General features: G+C 35.5%; 2 protein-coding genes across 8 annotated transcripts in view; both read left to right on the plus strand.

The window, feature by feature from the left end:
• KDM4C (lysine demethylase 4C) overlaps window positions 1–19,051 on the plus strand; it is a 272,401-nt gene that overhangs the window by 120,122 nt on the left and 133,228 nt on the right. For 5 of the 7 annotated variants that reach the window (XM_051642757.1, XM_051642760.1, XM_051642762.1 and 2 more), the window contains exons 9-12: window positions 10,517–10,710; window positions 12,292–12,530; window positions 13,926–14,242; window positions 16,683–16,794. In XM_051642757.1, the coding sequence (XP_051498717.1) occupies window positions 10,517–10,710; window positions 12,292–12,530; window positions 13,926–14,242; window positions 16,683–16,794 (862 nt within the window). Of the gene's footprint in view, window positions 1–10,516; window positions 10,711–12,291; window positions 12,531–13,925; window positions 14,243–16,682; window positions 16,795–19,051 lie in introns of those variants that run through there. The other 2 variants (XM_051642759.1, XM_051642764.1) reach the window with 2 other exon arrangements.
• Window positions 8,998–9,690, plus strand: LOC127395556 (protein FAM177A1-like). The gene is given in 1 exon segment (XM_051642697.1): window positions 8,998–9,690. A coding segment is annotated over 1 exon segment (693 nt).

Consider the following 19,051-nt stretch of genomic DNA (forward strand, 5'->3'; position numbering starts at 1 on the left):
TCAAGTCCTTCATTCGATTATCATTCTTTTAGAAACTATAAGCCAGAAAGGCTTATTGTCAACATGATTGTTCCTTCTCTTTTTTTTTTTTTTTTTTCTTCACTTGAGTGGAAGGAAATTCCATTGCTTTGAATAGTCTGTAATTTTTTTAAATTAGGTGTTTAAATGGAATGCAGTCTCTGTTTACACTGAGCTTTTCTGTTTGTCTGTCATAATTGTTAGCTGGAAACACATATCTTCTAGGAACGGGTTCAATTTTCCATAACTATTGACAGATGTTTCTGTAGGATCTTCAGTGACAATGATGTATTTGTTGATAACCCAGTGCTTGCTAGAAGGGCTTTGCTTCGCTTCAGTGAATCTATTCTTTGGTGTAAGAGCTTTAGTCAACAGAAACATTCTATTTCTTCAAAAAATGTCTTGGGGTAGTTTCGCTCTATTCTGAATGCATACTTCATGCAATAGATTTTCTTTTGGTTCAGCTACTCTTTCCTGTTTGCAGCAGGTGAAATACATAGTGATCTGGTTCCACTCTCTTGATTCACATTTTTGCAAGTTATGTATTTGAGTAATTTTAATAGTTGAGCCCAGTGTTCCGAGATAGTACTGTAGGAGATTTCTGCGTGGCTTTAATTCTTTTAGTGTTCTACTGTTCTTTGTACTTATCTTACTACTTCAGTACCCTGGTAGGAACATTTGAAGGGTTTGGTTCATAGGCCTGTAAGATGGCTTAAAACCTGAGTTTGTCAGTGTCTGAAAGGAAAACTTTTGATGGGTTTTCCATACACATTTTATTTAATAGAGTAAAAAGTCCTAGAGAATTCTCCTGTTTCTGTCTTAGCAGGCAATTTCTCTTACTTTCTCATCCTCTTTTATTCTTCCAAACCTTGACAACTTGTGTCACAAAGCCTCTGTTAGTAAGGTGTCAGCACAGTATTGTTTTCAGTTCTACTTAACAATGAGAAAAAAAATCTTCCTTTTGAAGTTCAGATTTTGCTCTTTGTTTTTGCTTTTGTGTGTATGTTTTGTTGTGTTTTGTTTGGGTTTTTTTTAATATCACAATTCCTCATTCCTTGCTTAGTTTGAATTTAAATAGTGGTACAACATTGTATAGCTACAGCTAGATTATTACATAGCTGCAGAATATTTGAAATTTCTGGGGTTTTACCTTTTAAAATATATCATAAAACCGTATAATTATTTCACTAATATTTTTCTGCCCCTCTTTCTTTTTTCTCTCTGTAATAGAATTGGAATAGGAGGAGAGCTTTGGAAAAAAAAAAAAAGTTATTTTAAGAACTGAGAAAATAATTATCTTTTCCTCTGTTCAGTTTAGAAAAAAGATCTAATATCTGGAGCAAGGAACTGAAAATCAAATATATTTTAGTCTCAGTTCTGACTGTGACTTGCCTTGTGACCTTGACAAACCAGCCTTTCTGTGATCTGGTTTCTTCCTCTGTTATCAGAAGAAACACTAATATTTGCAGCATGTTCTCAGATTCCTGAAGTGAAGGTGTATAGAACTTCAGGTTTTTTCATCATGTATTGGAAGGTATAGAAGTTTTTAATAATACTTTTCTGCTTTACTAAGCAACAGTACAAATAGTAAGTGTCTTTGGGAGACATAAACTCAATTTATGAGTCATGTCAGCCAAAAAATGATTCAGTAGACTGACAATCTTGAATAAATCTGTTGGGTGTTAGGTTTTGTAGTTCTTATCCTCTGTGAATTTTCAGTTTAGAATAACACTTTACAATTGGAGCAGTGAAGTTATTGATACATAAAAAAACAGTGGTTGACTCAGCCTGCTGTTTGAGTCAGTATTTACAGAAGCTACAAGATGCATGTGAGTAATGAATTTTGGGCATCTAAGTCTTGAAAAACTGAGCCAAGCTTTAGCAAGAATTTGTCTGCCTTAGAGAAACAATGCATATGATAGTTTTTTACATTCTTCATGTGAGAATTGGCCACTGCTTTCCCCTGTGATTAGAATTTCATTGTTGCCCTCTCCCTCCCCCAAAGAGAAGTCTTTATGTACTGTCGTTCACCATTGAAAACATTAATTTGGCTGGGTTTAACATCCCCTAATATAATGTGCTAGATGCTAAAAGGTGAAACCTGAGAAAAATGTATTATGGAAATTTAGAACATCTTCCAAATGTTTAGAAAAAAAGTATTTCTGAACTTAAAAAAGTAATTTATAATTTTAATAATATAAGAGCAAGTAGATACTCCATTTGCAGTGGTGTGCTTCAGAAGCAACACTGAGGAATGCTCAACAGTTTTAAGGCTTTAGATGAGTTTTAACAGCATTTATTTTTCAACCTGATCTGTTTGTGAGCATTATCAAGTGTAAACATGGCCATAATTATTAATAGTGGCAGCTAGGTTTGCATGTCTATAAAATTCAAGTTGTTTTGGAAAAAAAATATGTCTATACTAATTTGGTTATATTACTGGCAATCTTCTATAATTGTTGAATCTGAACCTGAATTTAAAAAAGACTTCTGAAAGTCCTGACAATAATTTGACTTGCTTGACTAACTAGCAGTAGTATTAGTGATACGCAGATATGTTAATTGTTCCAGAAAATGGAACAATGGAGGTAAGAGTTTATTTTAGCCATTAAACAATGCTCCAAAACAACAGAAAGAGTTCTTGTTCCTCAGCCCATTTACTTATACCAGGTGTGTATCTCTGTCTTCTCAGAGACACATTTGATCTGCAATATGTGGCATTCTAATTTGAGGTTTTTCCAAGCTGGCATATTGGAATACAACTTTCCAATTGACAACCTATCAGTTTTTATTTGAATTTATTAGGAATAGAGAAGGAAAGTTTCCTCATTAGATTTCTGGTTGTATCGACTTCGTATCTGCAATGTATTAAAACTGTCCCTTTGCTGTAATTCATGAGCTAAGGATTTATGTAATTGTTTGGAATTGCCGTACTTGAGTAGTTTGTGAATTGCTTTTTTGTGCTTGGTGGCAGTAAACATTCTATAAGTTAATACATGATAATGACTGTGGCATTTGTATAATCTAGATGAGGAATGATATGGTAATGGGACCACGTTAAGTACTGCACAAATACAAGTTATTCTTCATAATTATATATATATGTATTCTTCATATATATATATATAAAAATATAAATATATATATATATATGTATTATTGCACAGAGAGTTTCCTTACTTCAGGAGGGACTTTGGAATTGGTTAATTTTGATCTGCTGCAGGTGTAGATTAATTTCTTTACAAAAAATGATACCTTCCTATGTTCAGAATCCTTCCATTTTAAAATACAGGAATTTAACAGTTTAAGACAGTTTAAGTTTAAGACAGAAGCCTTCATTTTCTAGGTCTGATGAAATGCTGTCTGAAGGTACTAAGAAAGGAAACAATGCAGAGCCAAGAGGAGGATGGAGCAAGGGTAGCTGGCACACAGTGGAGAGATAAGGACTCTAGGCAAAAGGTTTCTGTGTAGGCATCAGGGGTGGGTGGAGAAATGAATGTGAGTGAAGGAGGAGAAGAATTTGGGCTGGAAATATGGAATAAATGAAGAATTAAGAGAAAAAAGTTCAGAACTAATGATTAAATCTTCAAAGAGGTAAGAGTAGTGCTAGGAAAGATACCAATAAGGGATTTGTGGTAATAGGACACATAAGGGTAGTATAGTTCTGAAAACTCAAGGAATTGTTTTCAAGATACACAAAAAAGAACCACCCAGACAACCCCCAAACCAGAAGCAAACATTAAATGGTTGCATCACAGAAGTAACCATTTAGTGTTTTCAGCTGTTTTACTTGCACTCAAGAGGGTTGAACTTTGTTGGCAGTGACAGTTTGCACTGCATCAAACATGGCAGCATATATTGCAACCATTCTGCTCACCCCCCACCCTTAAAATAATTTCTCTCTTCTTGCTCTGCATAGAAATTTCCTTCTGTCCTCATCTATACTTGTCTCCAGCAAGTTCCTTGGCTTATAGGCTGATGTCTAGTTTCCATTTTGAGTTTCATCAGTTGTCTTGTCTGCGGGCCTAACATGAGTGAAGAAAGAGTATAATCAAAAAGACATAAGAGACACTAAAATAAAGAGAAGAAAGGGCTGAGAGGTAGAACATTCCAGAAAAGATGGACTTTTTTTCAGCTCTGCTCTGTCACACAGCTTCTATTGGCCGAGTTTCAAAGTAATTGGAGAAAACAGCCACCTTTTTGCAACGGCATGTGATGCTAATAGAATCACTTCTACATAATATGAATGAAGTCTTTTTTTCTGTAAGGATGTGTAGGTGCCATGATGTGTAAGACTAAAATAAAGTGGAAATAGGATTAAAGAAAAACACCACATATTTTGTACTGTACTATTTAACTATTGAGTTATATTTAAAATATCGCAGACTGTTTATGCATATATGAATACAAATGATGAATATATTAGAAATATTTTTCTATTACTCATCCAGAACATCACAGAATGTGTATAAACAGAACTTTAAAAAAGAATGGTGCTTTAAATTTGTATTTTTGTTATTTGTGACTGGTAGTGTCAGGGGAAAGTGAGAGTACTCTCTGTGACTTACTAGAGGAAGGCTTGCTTTATTGAAGCTTGCAGAGGTGGCTAACTGATACCAAAGCTTTCTTGCAACACTGCCTACAAGTTGCCAGAAGGTCAGTGTGAAAATGTATCACTGCCCGTTTTCATAGCAAAGAACAGTTACTGTTAGCAGGACTTACAAATCCTGTTGTCCTATCGACCAGTAGCTATAAAGCACTCCTACAGGTAGTCCACAAGAAGCAGTTCCAGTTGCAGCAATTTCAAAGTGTTGTTTATCAAAACATGTTTTTTGCATTGTTTGAACGTGATTAATTTAAAGTATTACAAGAAGAGTGGAATACAGCAGGTGAAATAGTCTGTTAAATGCAGTTGAAGTTGGTAAGAAGAATCTAAATTATTTAAATATCTTTCCAATAAATGTATCATTGCCACTGTACCATGAAGAAAGCTTTAATAATTTTAAATAGTTAGGAAGGTGTACTAGGAAGGATTAGATAATTTTTACAGTATGCTTTGAGAATTGAGACTTATATACTATATAAAGAAGCTTAGCAGCCTATTACTTGCCTCACTCAGCTAGTTTGTTGTTTTGTTATATGTTTTGCAAAAATCCATTCTTGCTTACAAAGAAGAGAACTTTTCATGGTTTTCTTTGGCTGTTATTCTCACACGTGGTATTCCACACTGAAATGATTATGCAAAGTTAAAACGAAAATTTAGCCTAGTGAAGTACTAGGCTAAATTCTTCTTCTTAAAATTACTTTGGAAGAATTTTAACTAAAGTAGATTTCGCATATAGTGAAATTAATAAAATCCAGTACTGACTGCAAAATGACCAGCATCTTCTATTTGAAGCTTAATGTGTTAAATATTGTAACACTGTAGTATAGTAACTGATGTTAATATTGAGAATATATTTTTTTTGTTCGTAAAGACATAATTCTACATCTTAGAAGGTACATAATCACATACAGTATACATTGAACTAAAAGAGAAGTATGCAAATCAAAAAGACTTGACCCTGGATAGGTATTTCTATGCTTAGAACTGTGGTACTAAGAAATATTACTCCCCTTCTAACAGTCAAATAATAAGATAAACTGTCTACTTACTTTTTGTTGCAGCAAAATATAAATCTCTTTAGAGTGAATATTTTTGTTTTAATTTTAAAAATTGAGTGATTCTGTTTGATGAAAGAGTTTATTATTAATGATGGAGTATTAGAAAGACCCTTAAGACATGTACTTGATTCTTAATGATATAAAATGTTTTTCAACAGCTGTTCCTAGGTACTAGCATAGATGTTAGTAGGTCAATATTCTGCTGATGAAAGCAAGGATTCTGCAAGGACCTCAGTGAGAGCAATTAGTAGAAAAATGCCCCTACTTTAAAATGTTATTAAATATGTGTCTCACTCTCATATTCCTAAGTCTAGAAGCTTGTTGTATTCCTTTTCATTAATTGGAGTGCAAAATGAGAAGATTTTTTTTGTTAGTGTAAAATAATTACTCTTTTTTCCATTCAAAGATAGCAAGTATTTTAAAAAGATCTTTTGCCTCAGTGTCTCTTCTAGCCAATATTACCAGATTACAAATATATCTCACATTTAGTTAAAGTTGCTGAAACATTTTTCTTCCAATTCATTGATATGAAGATCTGCAGCTACTAATAAATGGGGCTTTTAATTGCTTACCTCCAAGCTGTATCTTTATGGTATGATAAATAGTAATAGTAATGGTGATGTTGATTCTGTTAATAGTAATATGAAAGAATTGTAGATAGTTCTGTTCCCTTAAGGATTCTGATCATCATACTAATCTTTGATTGAAGAATATGTATCAGACTAATTCTACCGCATATAGAAAATAATTATTTCCAGTGCAAAGGTTGCAGTGTTTATCTGTGGCAACATTAGCTGTATTTCATGTGTTGATCCAACAACTTGACTTTGCATTTATTTTTAAATTATTAAAAGATGCTTAAAAATTATTATGATCCATTAAAGTATCACTGTAAGTATTTTAGCAGACAGTGGCATGTCTCTTTTTTGTCTGTCCCTAGAGGCTTCTTCAACATGATGACATTTAGTTTTGCTTTAGAATCTTTCAGTCACTTTTTCATCTTGGGAGCAGGAAGCCATATAACTGTCAGCTACAAGTCAGTCAAATGGGAAACGAAGAAAAAATATTAAAAAACATCCCAGCCATCACCAAGAACAAAAATTCTTCCAGATTAGTTATCAAAACAACAGACTTTTTTTCTTGGCTTATTTTAGGGAATATGAGTAGACATGGTTTTCAGAACATACCTGCTGTCATTGTCTGATATGATGCTTAGCAAAATTTCCACCCCTTAGTGCGTAGAAGCTTGTCTTCTGTTTTTTTTTCAGGCAAACAGTGATACTGTTGTGCCTTATGTTTCTCTGTTATTATTTTTTTTTCCTCAGAAGTATGTGTTTTTAAAAGTTTTAAAACATCTGAAGAGTGCTATGATATTTCTAATACCTGCATGAATTTTTTGCAGTGGTGCTATTAAAATCTTGTGAAAACTAACTGATCAAAGATTGCTAAAAGAAGGAATTTCTGTGACTCACTTAGACATAGTTTATTTTGAGTCTTATAATTTGTTACTACAATTTCATCATAGATTCAGTTCTATTTCTTGATGTATTTTCTTCAATACTTCAATGCTGACTTAAATAATTATTTTCTTCTAAACCACTGGAAGTCTTGGCAAGAACAAGAGTGCTAAAAGTTGGGTTTTTTTTGCTTTAACAACCATTTATAATTAATATGTAGCAGCATAGCTTGAATATGAAAGGATTTTTTTGTGTAAGTGGAGAGAAAATTGGTTACCTTTATTTTACAAGTTTAATTTTTAAAAGTGGATCATCATTGTGCTTTTCCAGTATACAGAAATAACTTAATTGCTTTTCTGTTACTGTTCATTGTGACTTATCAAGGACCCTCTGAATGATGCACATTCTTTTACAAAATCTGTGCATATTTATGTATATCCATGTCGGCTGAAGAAGGCAAATTCCACTCATATTTTGGGTTAAATCGATCATTAAAGACTGCTGCATAAAATCAATTTCTATTCTGAAGTTTTTTTTCATTTACCAGTAGAGGGCAGTGTTGTGAATATACGGCATATTGAGGTTGACATTGAGAGGGAATAGAGCATTTTAATATATCTTGTGTTCCTTCTTTTCATTATATATCTTAGAATTTTCAAGAGGAATAAGGGTGAGCTAGAAATGATAGATGGAAATAGATGACAAAGAAATTTGCATCTGTAACACGGAAAGCTAGCTAGTGCAAAAGTTATATTCAGTCCTTTATGTGTTTCAATTTATCTATGCTTAAACATCCTCCTTGTTCAAAAGGGGTGGTAAAAGTAGCTGCAGCAAACCAGAAATCCAGGCCATGCATTTACGTGCTGCTTTTAATATACCTCTTTTTATCTGAAGGAAAATAATCTCACTTTTGTCCTTTAACAGAGTCACTTAGTTATAAAACAAACTTTTAAAGATCTTTTTACCATTTGAGACTATGTTTTAGCCAATCAGTTATTTAAAATCTCAATAATTGCACTGGTTTTATGTGGCAAGGTTTTGGCAGTGGTGGGGAGCTTCATTGGTGGCTTTTGTGAGAATTGATCAGGAGCTGCCCTGTGTCAAACAGAGCCACGTCCAGCTGGCTCAAAAGGAAGCTGCTGCTGCCCAAAGCTGAGCCCATCAGCAGCTCTGGTGGCATAGAATCAGAATCATCCTGGTTGGAAGGGAACTTGAGGATCATCAAGTCCAACCATAACCTGAATCCACCTCCCATAACCTAATTTACTTGTTCAGTGATTAAACCATGTTGCTACACACTATATAGTTATTTTAAATACATCCAAGGACGGTGACTCCACCACCTCCTTGGGCAGGCTGTTCCAATGTCTGCTCACTCTTTCAGTAGAGAAATTCTTCCTTATGTCCAATCTAAATGTCCCCTGGCGCAGCTTCAGGCCATTTCCTCTTGTCCTGTCATTATTCACTTGAGAGAAGAGGCCAACACCCACCTCCCTACAACCTCCTTTCAGTAGTGGTACAGAGCGATGGGGTCCTTTCCCCAGCCTCCTTTTCTTCTAACTAAACAATCCCAGTTCCCTCAGCCTCTCCTCATAGGGCTTATTCTCCAGACCCTTCACCAGCCTTGTTGCTCTCCTCTGGACCTGCTCCAGCACCTCAATATCGTTCTTGTAGTGAGGGGCCCAGAACTGCACACAGTACTTGAGGTGTGGCCTCCCCAGTGCTGAGTACAGGGGCATGATCACCTCTCTCCTCCTGCTGGCCACACTCTTCCTGATGCAGGCCAGGATAGGGTTGACATCTCTGGGCTGCAGTGGGCCTGCTGCCATCCTCCCCTGGGGCTGCAGCCGGCGGGAGGATGGAGCAGGGGCTGTTGGCCATCACCTTCTACTGCGCGCCTGCTGCTGACCCCACAGCTGCCACCTGCACCATGGAGCCTGAGCAGCAGCTTGCAAATGGGGAGAGAGGGTCTGAGAATGAGGAGCTGGGTGTCATAGGAAAGAAGAAGAAAATTTCAAGGAGGGTTATTCATTTTGGAAGTGGAGAAACAAAGGAAGAATATAGCATGGATGAAGAAGAAGATGAACAAGACCTGTTGCCATCTGCATATCCTACAACACTCTCACGAGGACCCTACTTGTGGTTTCACATGTTGCAAGTTACCACATCAACTGTATGAGTTTGTGATTTCCTTGGGGAAAAGATTGGATCAGTTCGGGGAATAAGCACACTAAAATACCAATATGCCGTTGATGAGTATTACAGAATGAAGAGAGAGGAGGAACAGGAAAAGAAAATGTCAGAAGAAGCAGAAAGACAGCATCAGGAACAGCAGAACAAGCCACAAGCAGAAGCTCCTGTCCAGACAGACCAGCCTGAAGCAACAGCATGTTTAAGAAAGTGTAAAAACCACTGTGCAGCAGCTGTGAGAGCTGTCTACCCCTGTCCTTCCGAGGAGGGTGAAGGAGAGTTTGTGGACACCTGGCAGCTAGCCAAGGTTAACCTATCCACAATAGTTTGTGCTGCAGGCATATTGATTTACTTATTGTAGTCTCCTAATATATACTAAGTGTTTTAGAGCATTAGTTATAGTAACTTTAGTCTGAAAATTGTCTCAGCATCTACAGTATTCCAGGTGAAGACTTCTCTGCATTTTCATGATCATCACTAAGGGTTTATTAAAATAAATCAGATATTCTGCTAATACGCATAATTTTTGAAGAAAAGCAATGCAGAATTCTTTAGGGGACTAAAATAAGGGACTAGAGCAATGCTGATAAGGAAAGTAGTGCATGAGATTTTAGGGTTTGCATTGCACAAAAGATTGCCTGTTAGTAACGCACTCTTCTATACTTGAAACATAATATTCGCCTCTCTTGCTTGTTTCTTCCTCTGTGTAGAAAAACCTGGGCAAAATTTTAACTTTGTAAGGTAATTCTATGCATTTGTAGAGTTAACAGCTATGACTGTATATGCCTGTGAAGACTTTCGGCTCAGTTGGAGGTCCAGATTAGTTTTTTAAAAAGAAAATATGTATTCTCTGAATTCAACATGGTATTATGCTTAAAGCTTATGAAGAGAGCTAATAGATCAAAAAGAAATGGTATAGTTTCTTTTCGATCTTCACCTGTAGGAGTTAATCGAAAAGTGGTGTGTCTGTAAGTACCTTTGTGGAATACTAGTGTGTTACATTTCTTCAGATAGAATTTTCTTTTGAAACATCATTACCCTCCAAAGAAGTAAGGAAGAGGCAAAAAAGGAAAATTTGGATTAGAACTGGGTTTCACATGTGGGATTTTTATTTTGGACTCTCTTTACTGCAAACCTGTAGCATATTCCATTACCTGTCACTTGTAAATTCTTGTCTTTTCTTGCAGTGTACCTGTAGGAGAGACATGGTGACAATATCAATGGACATCTTTGTGAGGAAGTTTCAACCAGACAGATACCAGCTGTGGAAACAAGGCAAGGATATATACACCATTGATCATACAAAACCGACTCCGGAATCGACACCTGAAGTAAAGACCTGGCTGCAGAGAAGGAAGAAAATAAAGCACTTTCCCAAATGGTATTTATGTTTCTTTATTCCCCATTTAATTGTCTTCAATATGATGTCAGTTTCCTTTTTTTTTTTTTTTTTCCCCCTCACTTTCTCTTATGTTTTATTGGAACTCATTTACTTTAGACAAAGTTTTCTCCTTTCTGTGTTAAGATCAATATGGGGACACACAAGTCTTTTCTGCAGACTGACTGTGAAAAACTAATTCAATTTACAAGTTTTGTGTATAGCTGAAGTTAATTATTATGGAAAACATCAATATGCATTCCAGTGTAGTATTTAGACTCTTTTCCTTAGTAGTCAGTATTTCATCAAAATTTCCAAGGAATGGATTGTCCTTGTTTCTAGTGACATCTGCAAAGAAAATACAACTCTCCTGAGAGGTGAGGTAAAGATTAAATCGGAAAAAACTTATCATGAAACCGTGGCAGAATCACCAAAACTGTTTAAAATCTGTAGCAATAGTCTTAGCCCTCGCTGCCATCTAGCTCCAAGGAGGCATCTATGCCTGTTTGGCACACACTGACAGTGTGAGAGCTGAAATCTGTCTACCACAGGTCAATCATGGATCATGGAAAGCCTAAATCTCAGTTACATGTAATGACTACATGTAAACAGTAGTAATATTTGCTGCTGTATTGTAATGTGAACTGACATGCGTCTCATACTTTGGCAAATTTTCTGTAAATTACTATTTTATAGAGAAACTATTGGAAGATTTACACTGGTTGACATAAGGTAAAATGTAAGGGGTAGCAAAATATTTTCTGGAGTTGTGTGGTCTAAGATGCAAGACCTTTATAAAACTCCTGGTTTTCATGGACTTTTTGGACTTTCATCACTAGTGTGTTACAAGTTTTGAAACGTGGTATGTGATGAAACACATTAAAATCTCGTCTCATATCACATAGTCGAATTTGAAGCTGGACTAGTCTATTACTTTTATCCAGAGCACATAAATTACAAACAATTTTGTGATGAAATGTGCTTTAACTGCAAAGACTTATGCTGAAGAGATAATTTCTACTTTTTTTGTTTTTACACAGCAATATGAAATACAGTGATCAATATTGTAGGTATTAAAAATATTTGCTGATCAGAAATTTTCCTGCTTTATGATGGCTTGTGTTAAAATGCATATAAAAACTTCTAAGATATCTAAAGAGATCTGACTTTACAATGGTATTCGGACTACTAGTTTTTTAGCATTGGAGTTTGAAAATAGATTATTTTAGTGCAACTAAGAATATTTTGTCTCTATTACTTTTATAAGGGATATTCTTTTTCAGGTTCAAAAGAATTATTCATTAAAAAGCTAGTTTGGATACTGGTTAAGTAATAGTAACTTAAGGTTATTTCACTTTTACAGTTTAATAACTTTGCCATAGAATGGTGATAAAAGATTAGCAGGTTAAATCCAATCAATTGCTAATCTGTCATGTCATAAATTGTAAACACTATCTCAGTACAAAGAAATGAAAAATTGTCATTTTTTTACCACTTTAAGCAGGTGAAAGGGACATATATATTGGTAGATATTTTATCTTATCCAAGACAGACATGCTCCTCTGACAGCAATATCTCTTATAGCAGCTTCCAGCACACTAGATCTCGATCTAAAAAGCTTAAAACTCCAGAGGACAGCAGAGTATCTGCTATGGTAACTGATGCAGAAATCATAATGACTGAAGCAGCTACTGATGGCTTCAAGGTCAATGAAGAACCTGAAAAAAAAATGAGACTGGTAAACACAGGAGTGCCTTCTGGGGAAGGAAACAGTAGTAGAATGCAGCTGGATCAACATTTATTGGATAATGTCGAGATTGCAGGTGAGATAAGGACTGATTAGATTTCACATGTAAGTTCTATGCTGTTGATACTCTAATCCCCCAAATCAGTGGATGTTGAAGCAGAGTATTATCCTAAGTAGCATACTAAAATACTTATAAAGTTATGCAGAGAAGATTGATATGCAGTAAGAATGAAAAAAATACTAAATTAATATTCTAAGCTGACAGTAATATCACCTACATTGTTATAATGAAGTGTTTTTTAAGGGTGCAAAAAAGATGAGATTTTGTAAATTATAATCTTCAATAGACTGTTAGGTTTTACAGCAGATTTTTTTGATATGGAAATTACATGGAATTTCTTAACACTTAATGGTAACAGTACAGAACACATATGCTCATGGTATGCTACATGTAATTGCATGAAGAATGCTGCATATTAGAAGTCGTCTATTCTTATGCACAAAAATGCTGTATTTTGACACTGTGGATTTCTGATCATTTCCTTTTGAGCTATCTGACAAAACAACTTATAAAGGCCTTATCAAGCAAAAGATTGTTCTTTCTAGTACTAGTTTGTACTATTAGACTTGTTCTATTCTGGGCTTAATTTCTTCTATTTCACATTTCATTGCAGTTCAGGTGTAGTTTCACATTCCTGTTCAGAACAGAAAACTGCAGTTTTAACTTTTAAGTTCCATGCAGTTCTCTTGGCTTTATATTGATAATGAAAATTTACTTGCAAATTGCATATAGAAAGTATGTCCCTGATTGTGCATATTAATGATTATGTAAATGGTAATTGGAGGTGGTAAGCACTAGGATTGGTCCACAGTTGGTCTTCTGCATCACTGAAATATAACATTATGCTAATTGTTGAAATATAAATATCTGCTAATTGCTTTTCAATTTTAGACCAGTGATGTTGTTTTCAAAATATTGTTGGTACCTATTTGAAATAGGTTTTCCTAATTGTAAGCCATTAGTCTCTGTTTATTTTTGTTATGGAAGCAGGCATAATAGGTATAAATGCAGGGTGCAAAGTTCAGTTACGAATGTTTTTATGTTATTTTTTCCAACTAATCAAAGCTATTGTGGGCTGTCAGAGTAAAACAGCTACATGAATACTGATTTTGAAGATTTGTAGTAACTCAAAACCAAAATGCTTAAAACTTTTATCCGAACTCCAAACTCAAAACGTTTACATTTAATTTGTTCTTTGATCAAATGTATGCTTCACATTTATGTGTGTCCTTCTACCAAATGCTTTTTTGTGTGATTTGGTAAATGATGAACCATGCTTTGAATTCGAATAACTCAGCTTGTTGTAAAATGAAATGCAATTACATGACATCAGTTTTATTAACAAAACATATTCTTGACCTATAGGAAGCATCCATTCAGACTAATTTTTGAACCTTGTTCCTGTATTAGAGAAAACAAAATTGGAAAATGAGGACAGGACAGATTCCAGCCATCCTCTCATTACTTGTGAAGATTCTCTGGCCTACATGCCTGCGTCTGATAGCTGTAGAAAGGAAGACAATTTGAAATCTCTGAATCAGTGCGTTTCATCTCTACCATACCACAAGTCAGAGGAGCATGCTTCTAAAGCAGAAAACCCAGATAAAGAGGAAAATGTCTCAACAGAGGATGATGTCAGTGGTGATCTAGAAATCTGTGGAAGTAGCCTGGAACATGGAGAAGTGGCCATTGTAAAAAATTGTGAAGATGGCATGGAAACATCCAGTGTATGTAAAGCAAATTCCAGCATTATAATAATATATCTGTGATTTAATTAAATGAGAGTAAATGTGTCTCTAATGAGACCTGATATCCGTATTAAAGCCCTTAAGAATATGCATGATTTCATCAGATGTTAATATCAGAAAGTTTTCAGGAGTTCAGGCAAGAGCCAGAATTTGGATCCAAAAGCATGATGTTTCTGGAGCTTGCTTGCTGACTTATTTCCCTTTGATTTTAGATACCTAGTAACTTCTTGTGTCTCTGAATCTGAATTGTCACCAGCTTCTCTCAGGCGATTCCTGTGTTTGCTACCTGCCTATAGGTACAAGGCTATCAGCTTGAATTATTGCTATTGGCATGAAATGGAGATAATTAGAGCTGACTCCTGTATTTGATATAATGTATTTATATTTCAAAAAATAGCTATATTGACTGAGTCATAGAAATGATTAACAGTATGCTGGTAAAATGTGAGCAGAATTGGTTGTTTCTGAGAGACTTACTGTCCAAGGGTAGAACATAACTGTGTGGAAGCAAGCGATAAATTATTTTTGGACTGAAAGTTAATGAAATGTTGCAGACCTTCTGAAAGGTGGTTGTAGGGAGGTGCATGTTGGCCTCTTCTCCAGTTGAATACTGACAGGACCAGAGGAGATGGTCTGAAGTTGCAGCAGGGGAGATTTAGAATGGACATTAGGAAGAATTTCTATACAGAAGGAGTGGTCAGGCACTGGAACAAGCTGACCAAGGGAGGTGGTGGAGTCACCATACTTGGAGGAACTCAAGAAATGTGTAGATGTGAAACTTCAGAGCATGAACTAGTGGCCGAGATTGTAGACGTTTTTTTGTGGGTGTTATTTGGTGGAGCGTGTGTGATGTTTGTGTTTGTTTGGGGTTTTGTGTGTGAAGGGTTTTTTTGGGTGGTGTGTTGCGTGGTGAGATTTTTTGTTTGTTTTGGTTTTGCTTGTTTGTTTGTTTTGGGATGATGGTTGGACTTGATGATCTCAGATGACCTTTCCAGCCATGACTATTCTGTGATTATGTGACTCTTGCTTTAGTTGAAACTGTGTCCATAGTACTGAAGGTGGAGAAAGTGAATCATCAAGACTTGGCTTTTTTCACTCCTGCTAATCTGATATGAAGGGTGGGCAACTTTGACTTTGGAAAGCATAGTAAAAGGTTAAGCTGTGATGGCAGTTGAAGCAGCTTTCAGAGTTGTGAGTTCAATCCCAGTTTGGCAGAGAGCAGGGAATCCACTGCCAGGTTGCCAGATTTAGTGGGAAATATATTTTAGAAGCCAAAGTAAAATCATGCTGACCCTTTCACAGACATGAACTGTGCAAGATTTTTTTTTTTGCAGTGAGTTTTATAACCTTAGCTCCAGCCCTTCCAGTGTAATAATAAACCACACTGTGAACATCAGTGTTTTAATCATCATGTATTAGAGATAATATTTATCTCTTTCTGTGCCTTTCAGCCATTTATATATGAGGTTTCAGATATTCTCCAGTATAATTGCATACTCTCTCTTTTATTCTAAGTGAAGAGGCACATTACACAGATGCAATCAAAAAGTCTGATCTTCTTTCTCTTTTCATTTAGTTAAGTAATTCACTTAACTTTTTCTAGATCATAAACCTGTCCTGTGCTTTAACCACATCTTCCTCCCTCTGCTTAGCACAGTAAATATAATGTTTTGTAATTTACTACCCATTTTATAGTAGTAATTTTCAACCCTCAAATCAGTCAAGGGGCATGTGTGTTACTTGCTAGGTTAGATTGTGCTTCATCTGCTCCTCAGCCTCTAGATACTGTCAGCAGCTGATTTACTTCATGATTCCCCCACTGGCACTCAAATCTAGAGTTGTGAAAGCTGCACTTCTAGAGTTTGTAGTGTTAGCTGTTGTTCTTGAAGCCTGGATAACTTCAAGCTGAATGTACATAAAGGTACTTGAGGTAGGAAATAATCTCCTCATATCCCAAATCAACATGTTAATTACATATGAGGACGCTTTAATTTCTTATCTCAGATCCAGGTAGTATTTTTACTTCCTCAGGAATTTTTCACTCTTTCACAAATTAAGTCAGCGGATTTCTGCCTCATTTTCCCTGTCATGATTAGTGGCGGTATTGTACTTCTGGTTCTGCAGAATTTTTTTGCTGTTCTTCCTCTCAAACATCATCTGAGCAAACCACGAGTTAGATTTTGTAATTTGGGAAGGACTGTAGTAACTTGTATTTCAAGCCTTTTATGTTTGACAAGGGTTGCTCTCTTTTAATTATGAAAGATAAATGTTTTATTGGTACACTAAAGGTGCTTCAAATACCCAGGTAGTACTTACAGAATCAACATCAGTGCTTGTTTACAGAATAATGTTTATTGTTCATCAAAATTAACTCTGCAGAATTCCTTACTAAATTATTTGAGTTTTTTTTCCTTTTCAGTCAATGGAGGTTGAAAGAAAGAAAGTATCTAAGAGTTGGCGTCATCCACTAAATAAACCCCCGGCTAGATCTCCAATGACTTTGGTTAAGCAGCAAGCAGCTAGTGATGAAGGTGAGTGTATTATTTAATACATTTTTCTGGTTATATTTTTCTTTCTTTATGAGACTATATATATAAGCATTTGCAAAAAAACCCCAAGATTAAATAATTTATTTCTGCATGGAAAATGTAAATAGGGAGGCCTCTGAAACCACAGACAGATTATTTACTTCTTTCCTGTTTTCACTCAAATTCTTAAAACAGTGGGTCTGACTGCTTAAAGCTCTGAACAATAAGATGTCATTTAAAACAAGTACATTCACCAACCAAGTATTCCTTACTAGAACTCAAAGCAGTTGTCCGTAATAGTATTTATTTATTTGTGTAAACATAAATAAGTGTACTAATCCTTTGAATATGGATCTTACGTATAAGCCGTAGTACCCTATACTGCTTTGAAAGTACTTTTCTATCTCTATATATGCTTCTAACAGTATCTAATACTGTGCAGGTTTGCGAGTAGTGCAGAGTGGGCAAGACGTTAAATGTCAGTTCTATATTTTTAGAAACATAAAAAGAGGTGGAAAAACCTAGTTCTATTTTTAGACATAATGAAAATAACCTTTGTGTATTTTAAAGCAGAAAAAGGTTTCCTCTCTATTTCCCCAGCTGAATAATTGAGAAATTTTCTTAGAGCAGTTTTCTGCTTACTTTTGAGTGGCACAAAGCAGCCGAATGCAGGGTAAAAGGCCTTCCTTGGAGTGTTTTCGACTGGGCTTCTGATTTAGTGTTTTAAGTAATGTTTATGATTATTGTTTTAATACTGAATAAGGACCACAAAATTGCATTGTTTAACTTAACTGCATAAGTAAGTAGCATAATGTTAGCCAATCACTTTGAATACACTTGTGCAGATCTTAAGTATAGATTGCAGATATGCATGTTATTGTGTACTGTATGGTACCTTCAGGCACTTCAAGTGATAGAGTGAAGCAGAAATTAAGAAGAAGAAGCATGTTCATAATTAATGATGATCAACGACGATGTATAGAAGAGAGTTCGGTACAAAATAAAGAAGTAAATAATTCTGCAGCCACAAAATTTAGTGCTCAGTAACGGGGTGCCACAGTGATCAAGGAAGTTAAAATAATACTCAGAACTTCTCAGATGTTCTTTTTGAAAGCTTACTTGAGTGCCTTAACTTTAGAGAGCCACCATCATGTGCAGACAGGAAACAAAAGCTAAGAAATATACCAAAGATAGAAATTTACTAAACTGAAGTTTATAGAATAAGTAAATCTGCTTTATCCATCCATCACATACACAGTCAACCAAAGCTGGAGAATAAAACTGCTTTATTCTGTCAGATATGGCTTGTGAAGCCTTATCAGACTGTATCAAAACTACCTATCAAAAAGGAAAATAAATGCATTCCTTTTTGCTTTAGCCTTTCCTTTGCCTTAGCATTTTTGTCCTGTAAAACACAGGTTTTTCAAATACTGTTCTCCAGAATCTCATCAGTTACCAAAACTGGAGATTAGTCCTCACACTTCCTTAGATGCTTTGATGCTCTGTGTAGTGCAGAATGGAGCTGAGACGGTGCCTGTGGGTGCAGGTCTGATAAAGGCATTGCTGTACACTTCAGTGCTTACCTGTGCATTGTAACTGCATTTTTCTTGCAGCTCCTGTTTTGTACTTCAAGTAATATAAGAGTGTTGCTGGACTTCCTGATCTTTTTTATTCCTCAGTTATCACCTTCAGTCAACAGTAGTTTTTTCTTACAGTTACAGATAAACTTCAGAGGGAGGCAGTGTGGCTTTTAATTGATTCTTATTCTTGTAACTAGGAGATGCTATGCTTTCAGTTAGCACCAATTTAGGTATTGTTGCGCTGGTTGCTGTAAGTTTAACTGATGCCTCATCAATACATCTCCCACTTTGTTCCCAGCCTAAAGCTGTTATCTTCTTCTATCTCACTATTTTGAGAAAGCCGTAGTCTGTCTTTATCTGAGCCTCTCTTTTGCCAGGCATGATACTTCAATTAGTTGTTAAGCATCTTTCTGAAAATTGGAGACAGCTTAGGCCTATGATCTCTATCATATGTGAATATGTTTGGATACCTTGAGGGCTAGACAGAGCGTATTTCAGAAAATGTTATGGTAATTTGCACAAAAAAGATGATAATAATATTAAGATTCAGCTAGTAAAGTAATTAAATATTTAAATATGTGGTTGGTTGCAGTGAAATTGCTCTTTTTAAATTAGAGATTGTATTCCTTTTGCCTGCTGATACTTTTTCAACATTAGAGTTAAAACATAGTATGTATAGT

The sequence above is a fragment of the Apus apus genome, chromosome Z, assembly GCF_020740795.1.
Source record: "Apus apus isolate bApuApu2 chromosome Z, bApuApu2.pri.cur, whole genome shotgun sequence".
Lineage (NCBI taxonomy): Eukaryota > Metazoa > Chordata > Aves > Apodiformes > Apodidae > Apus > Apus apus.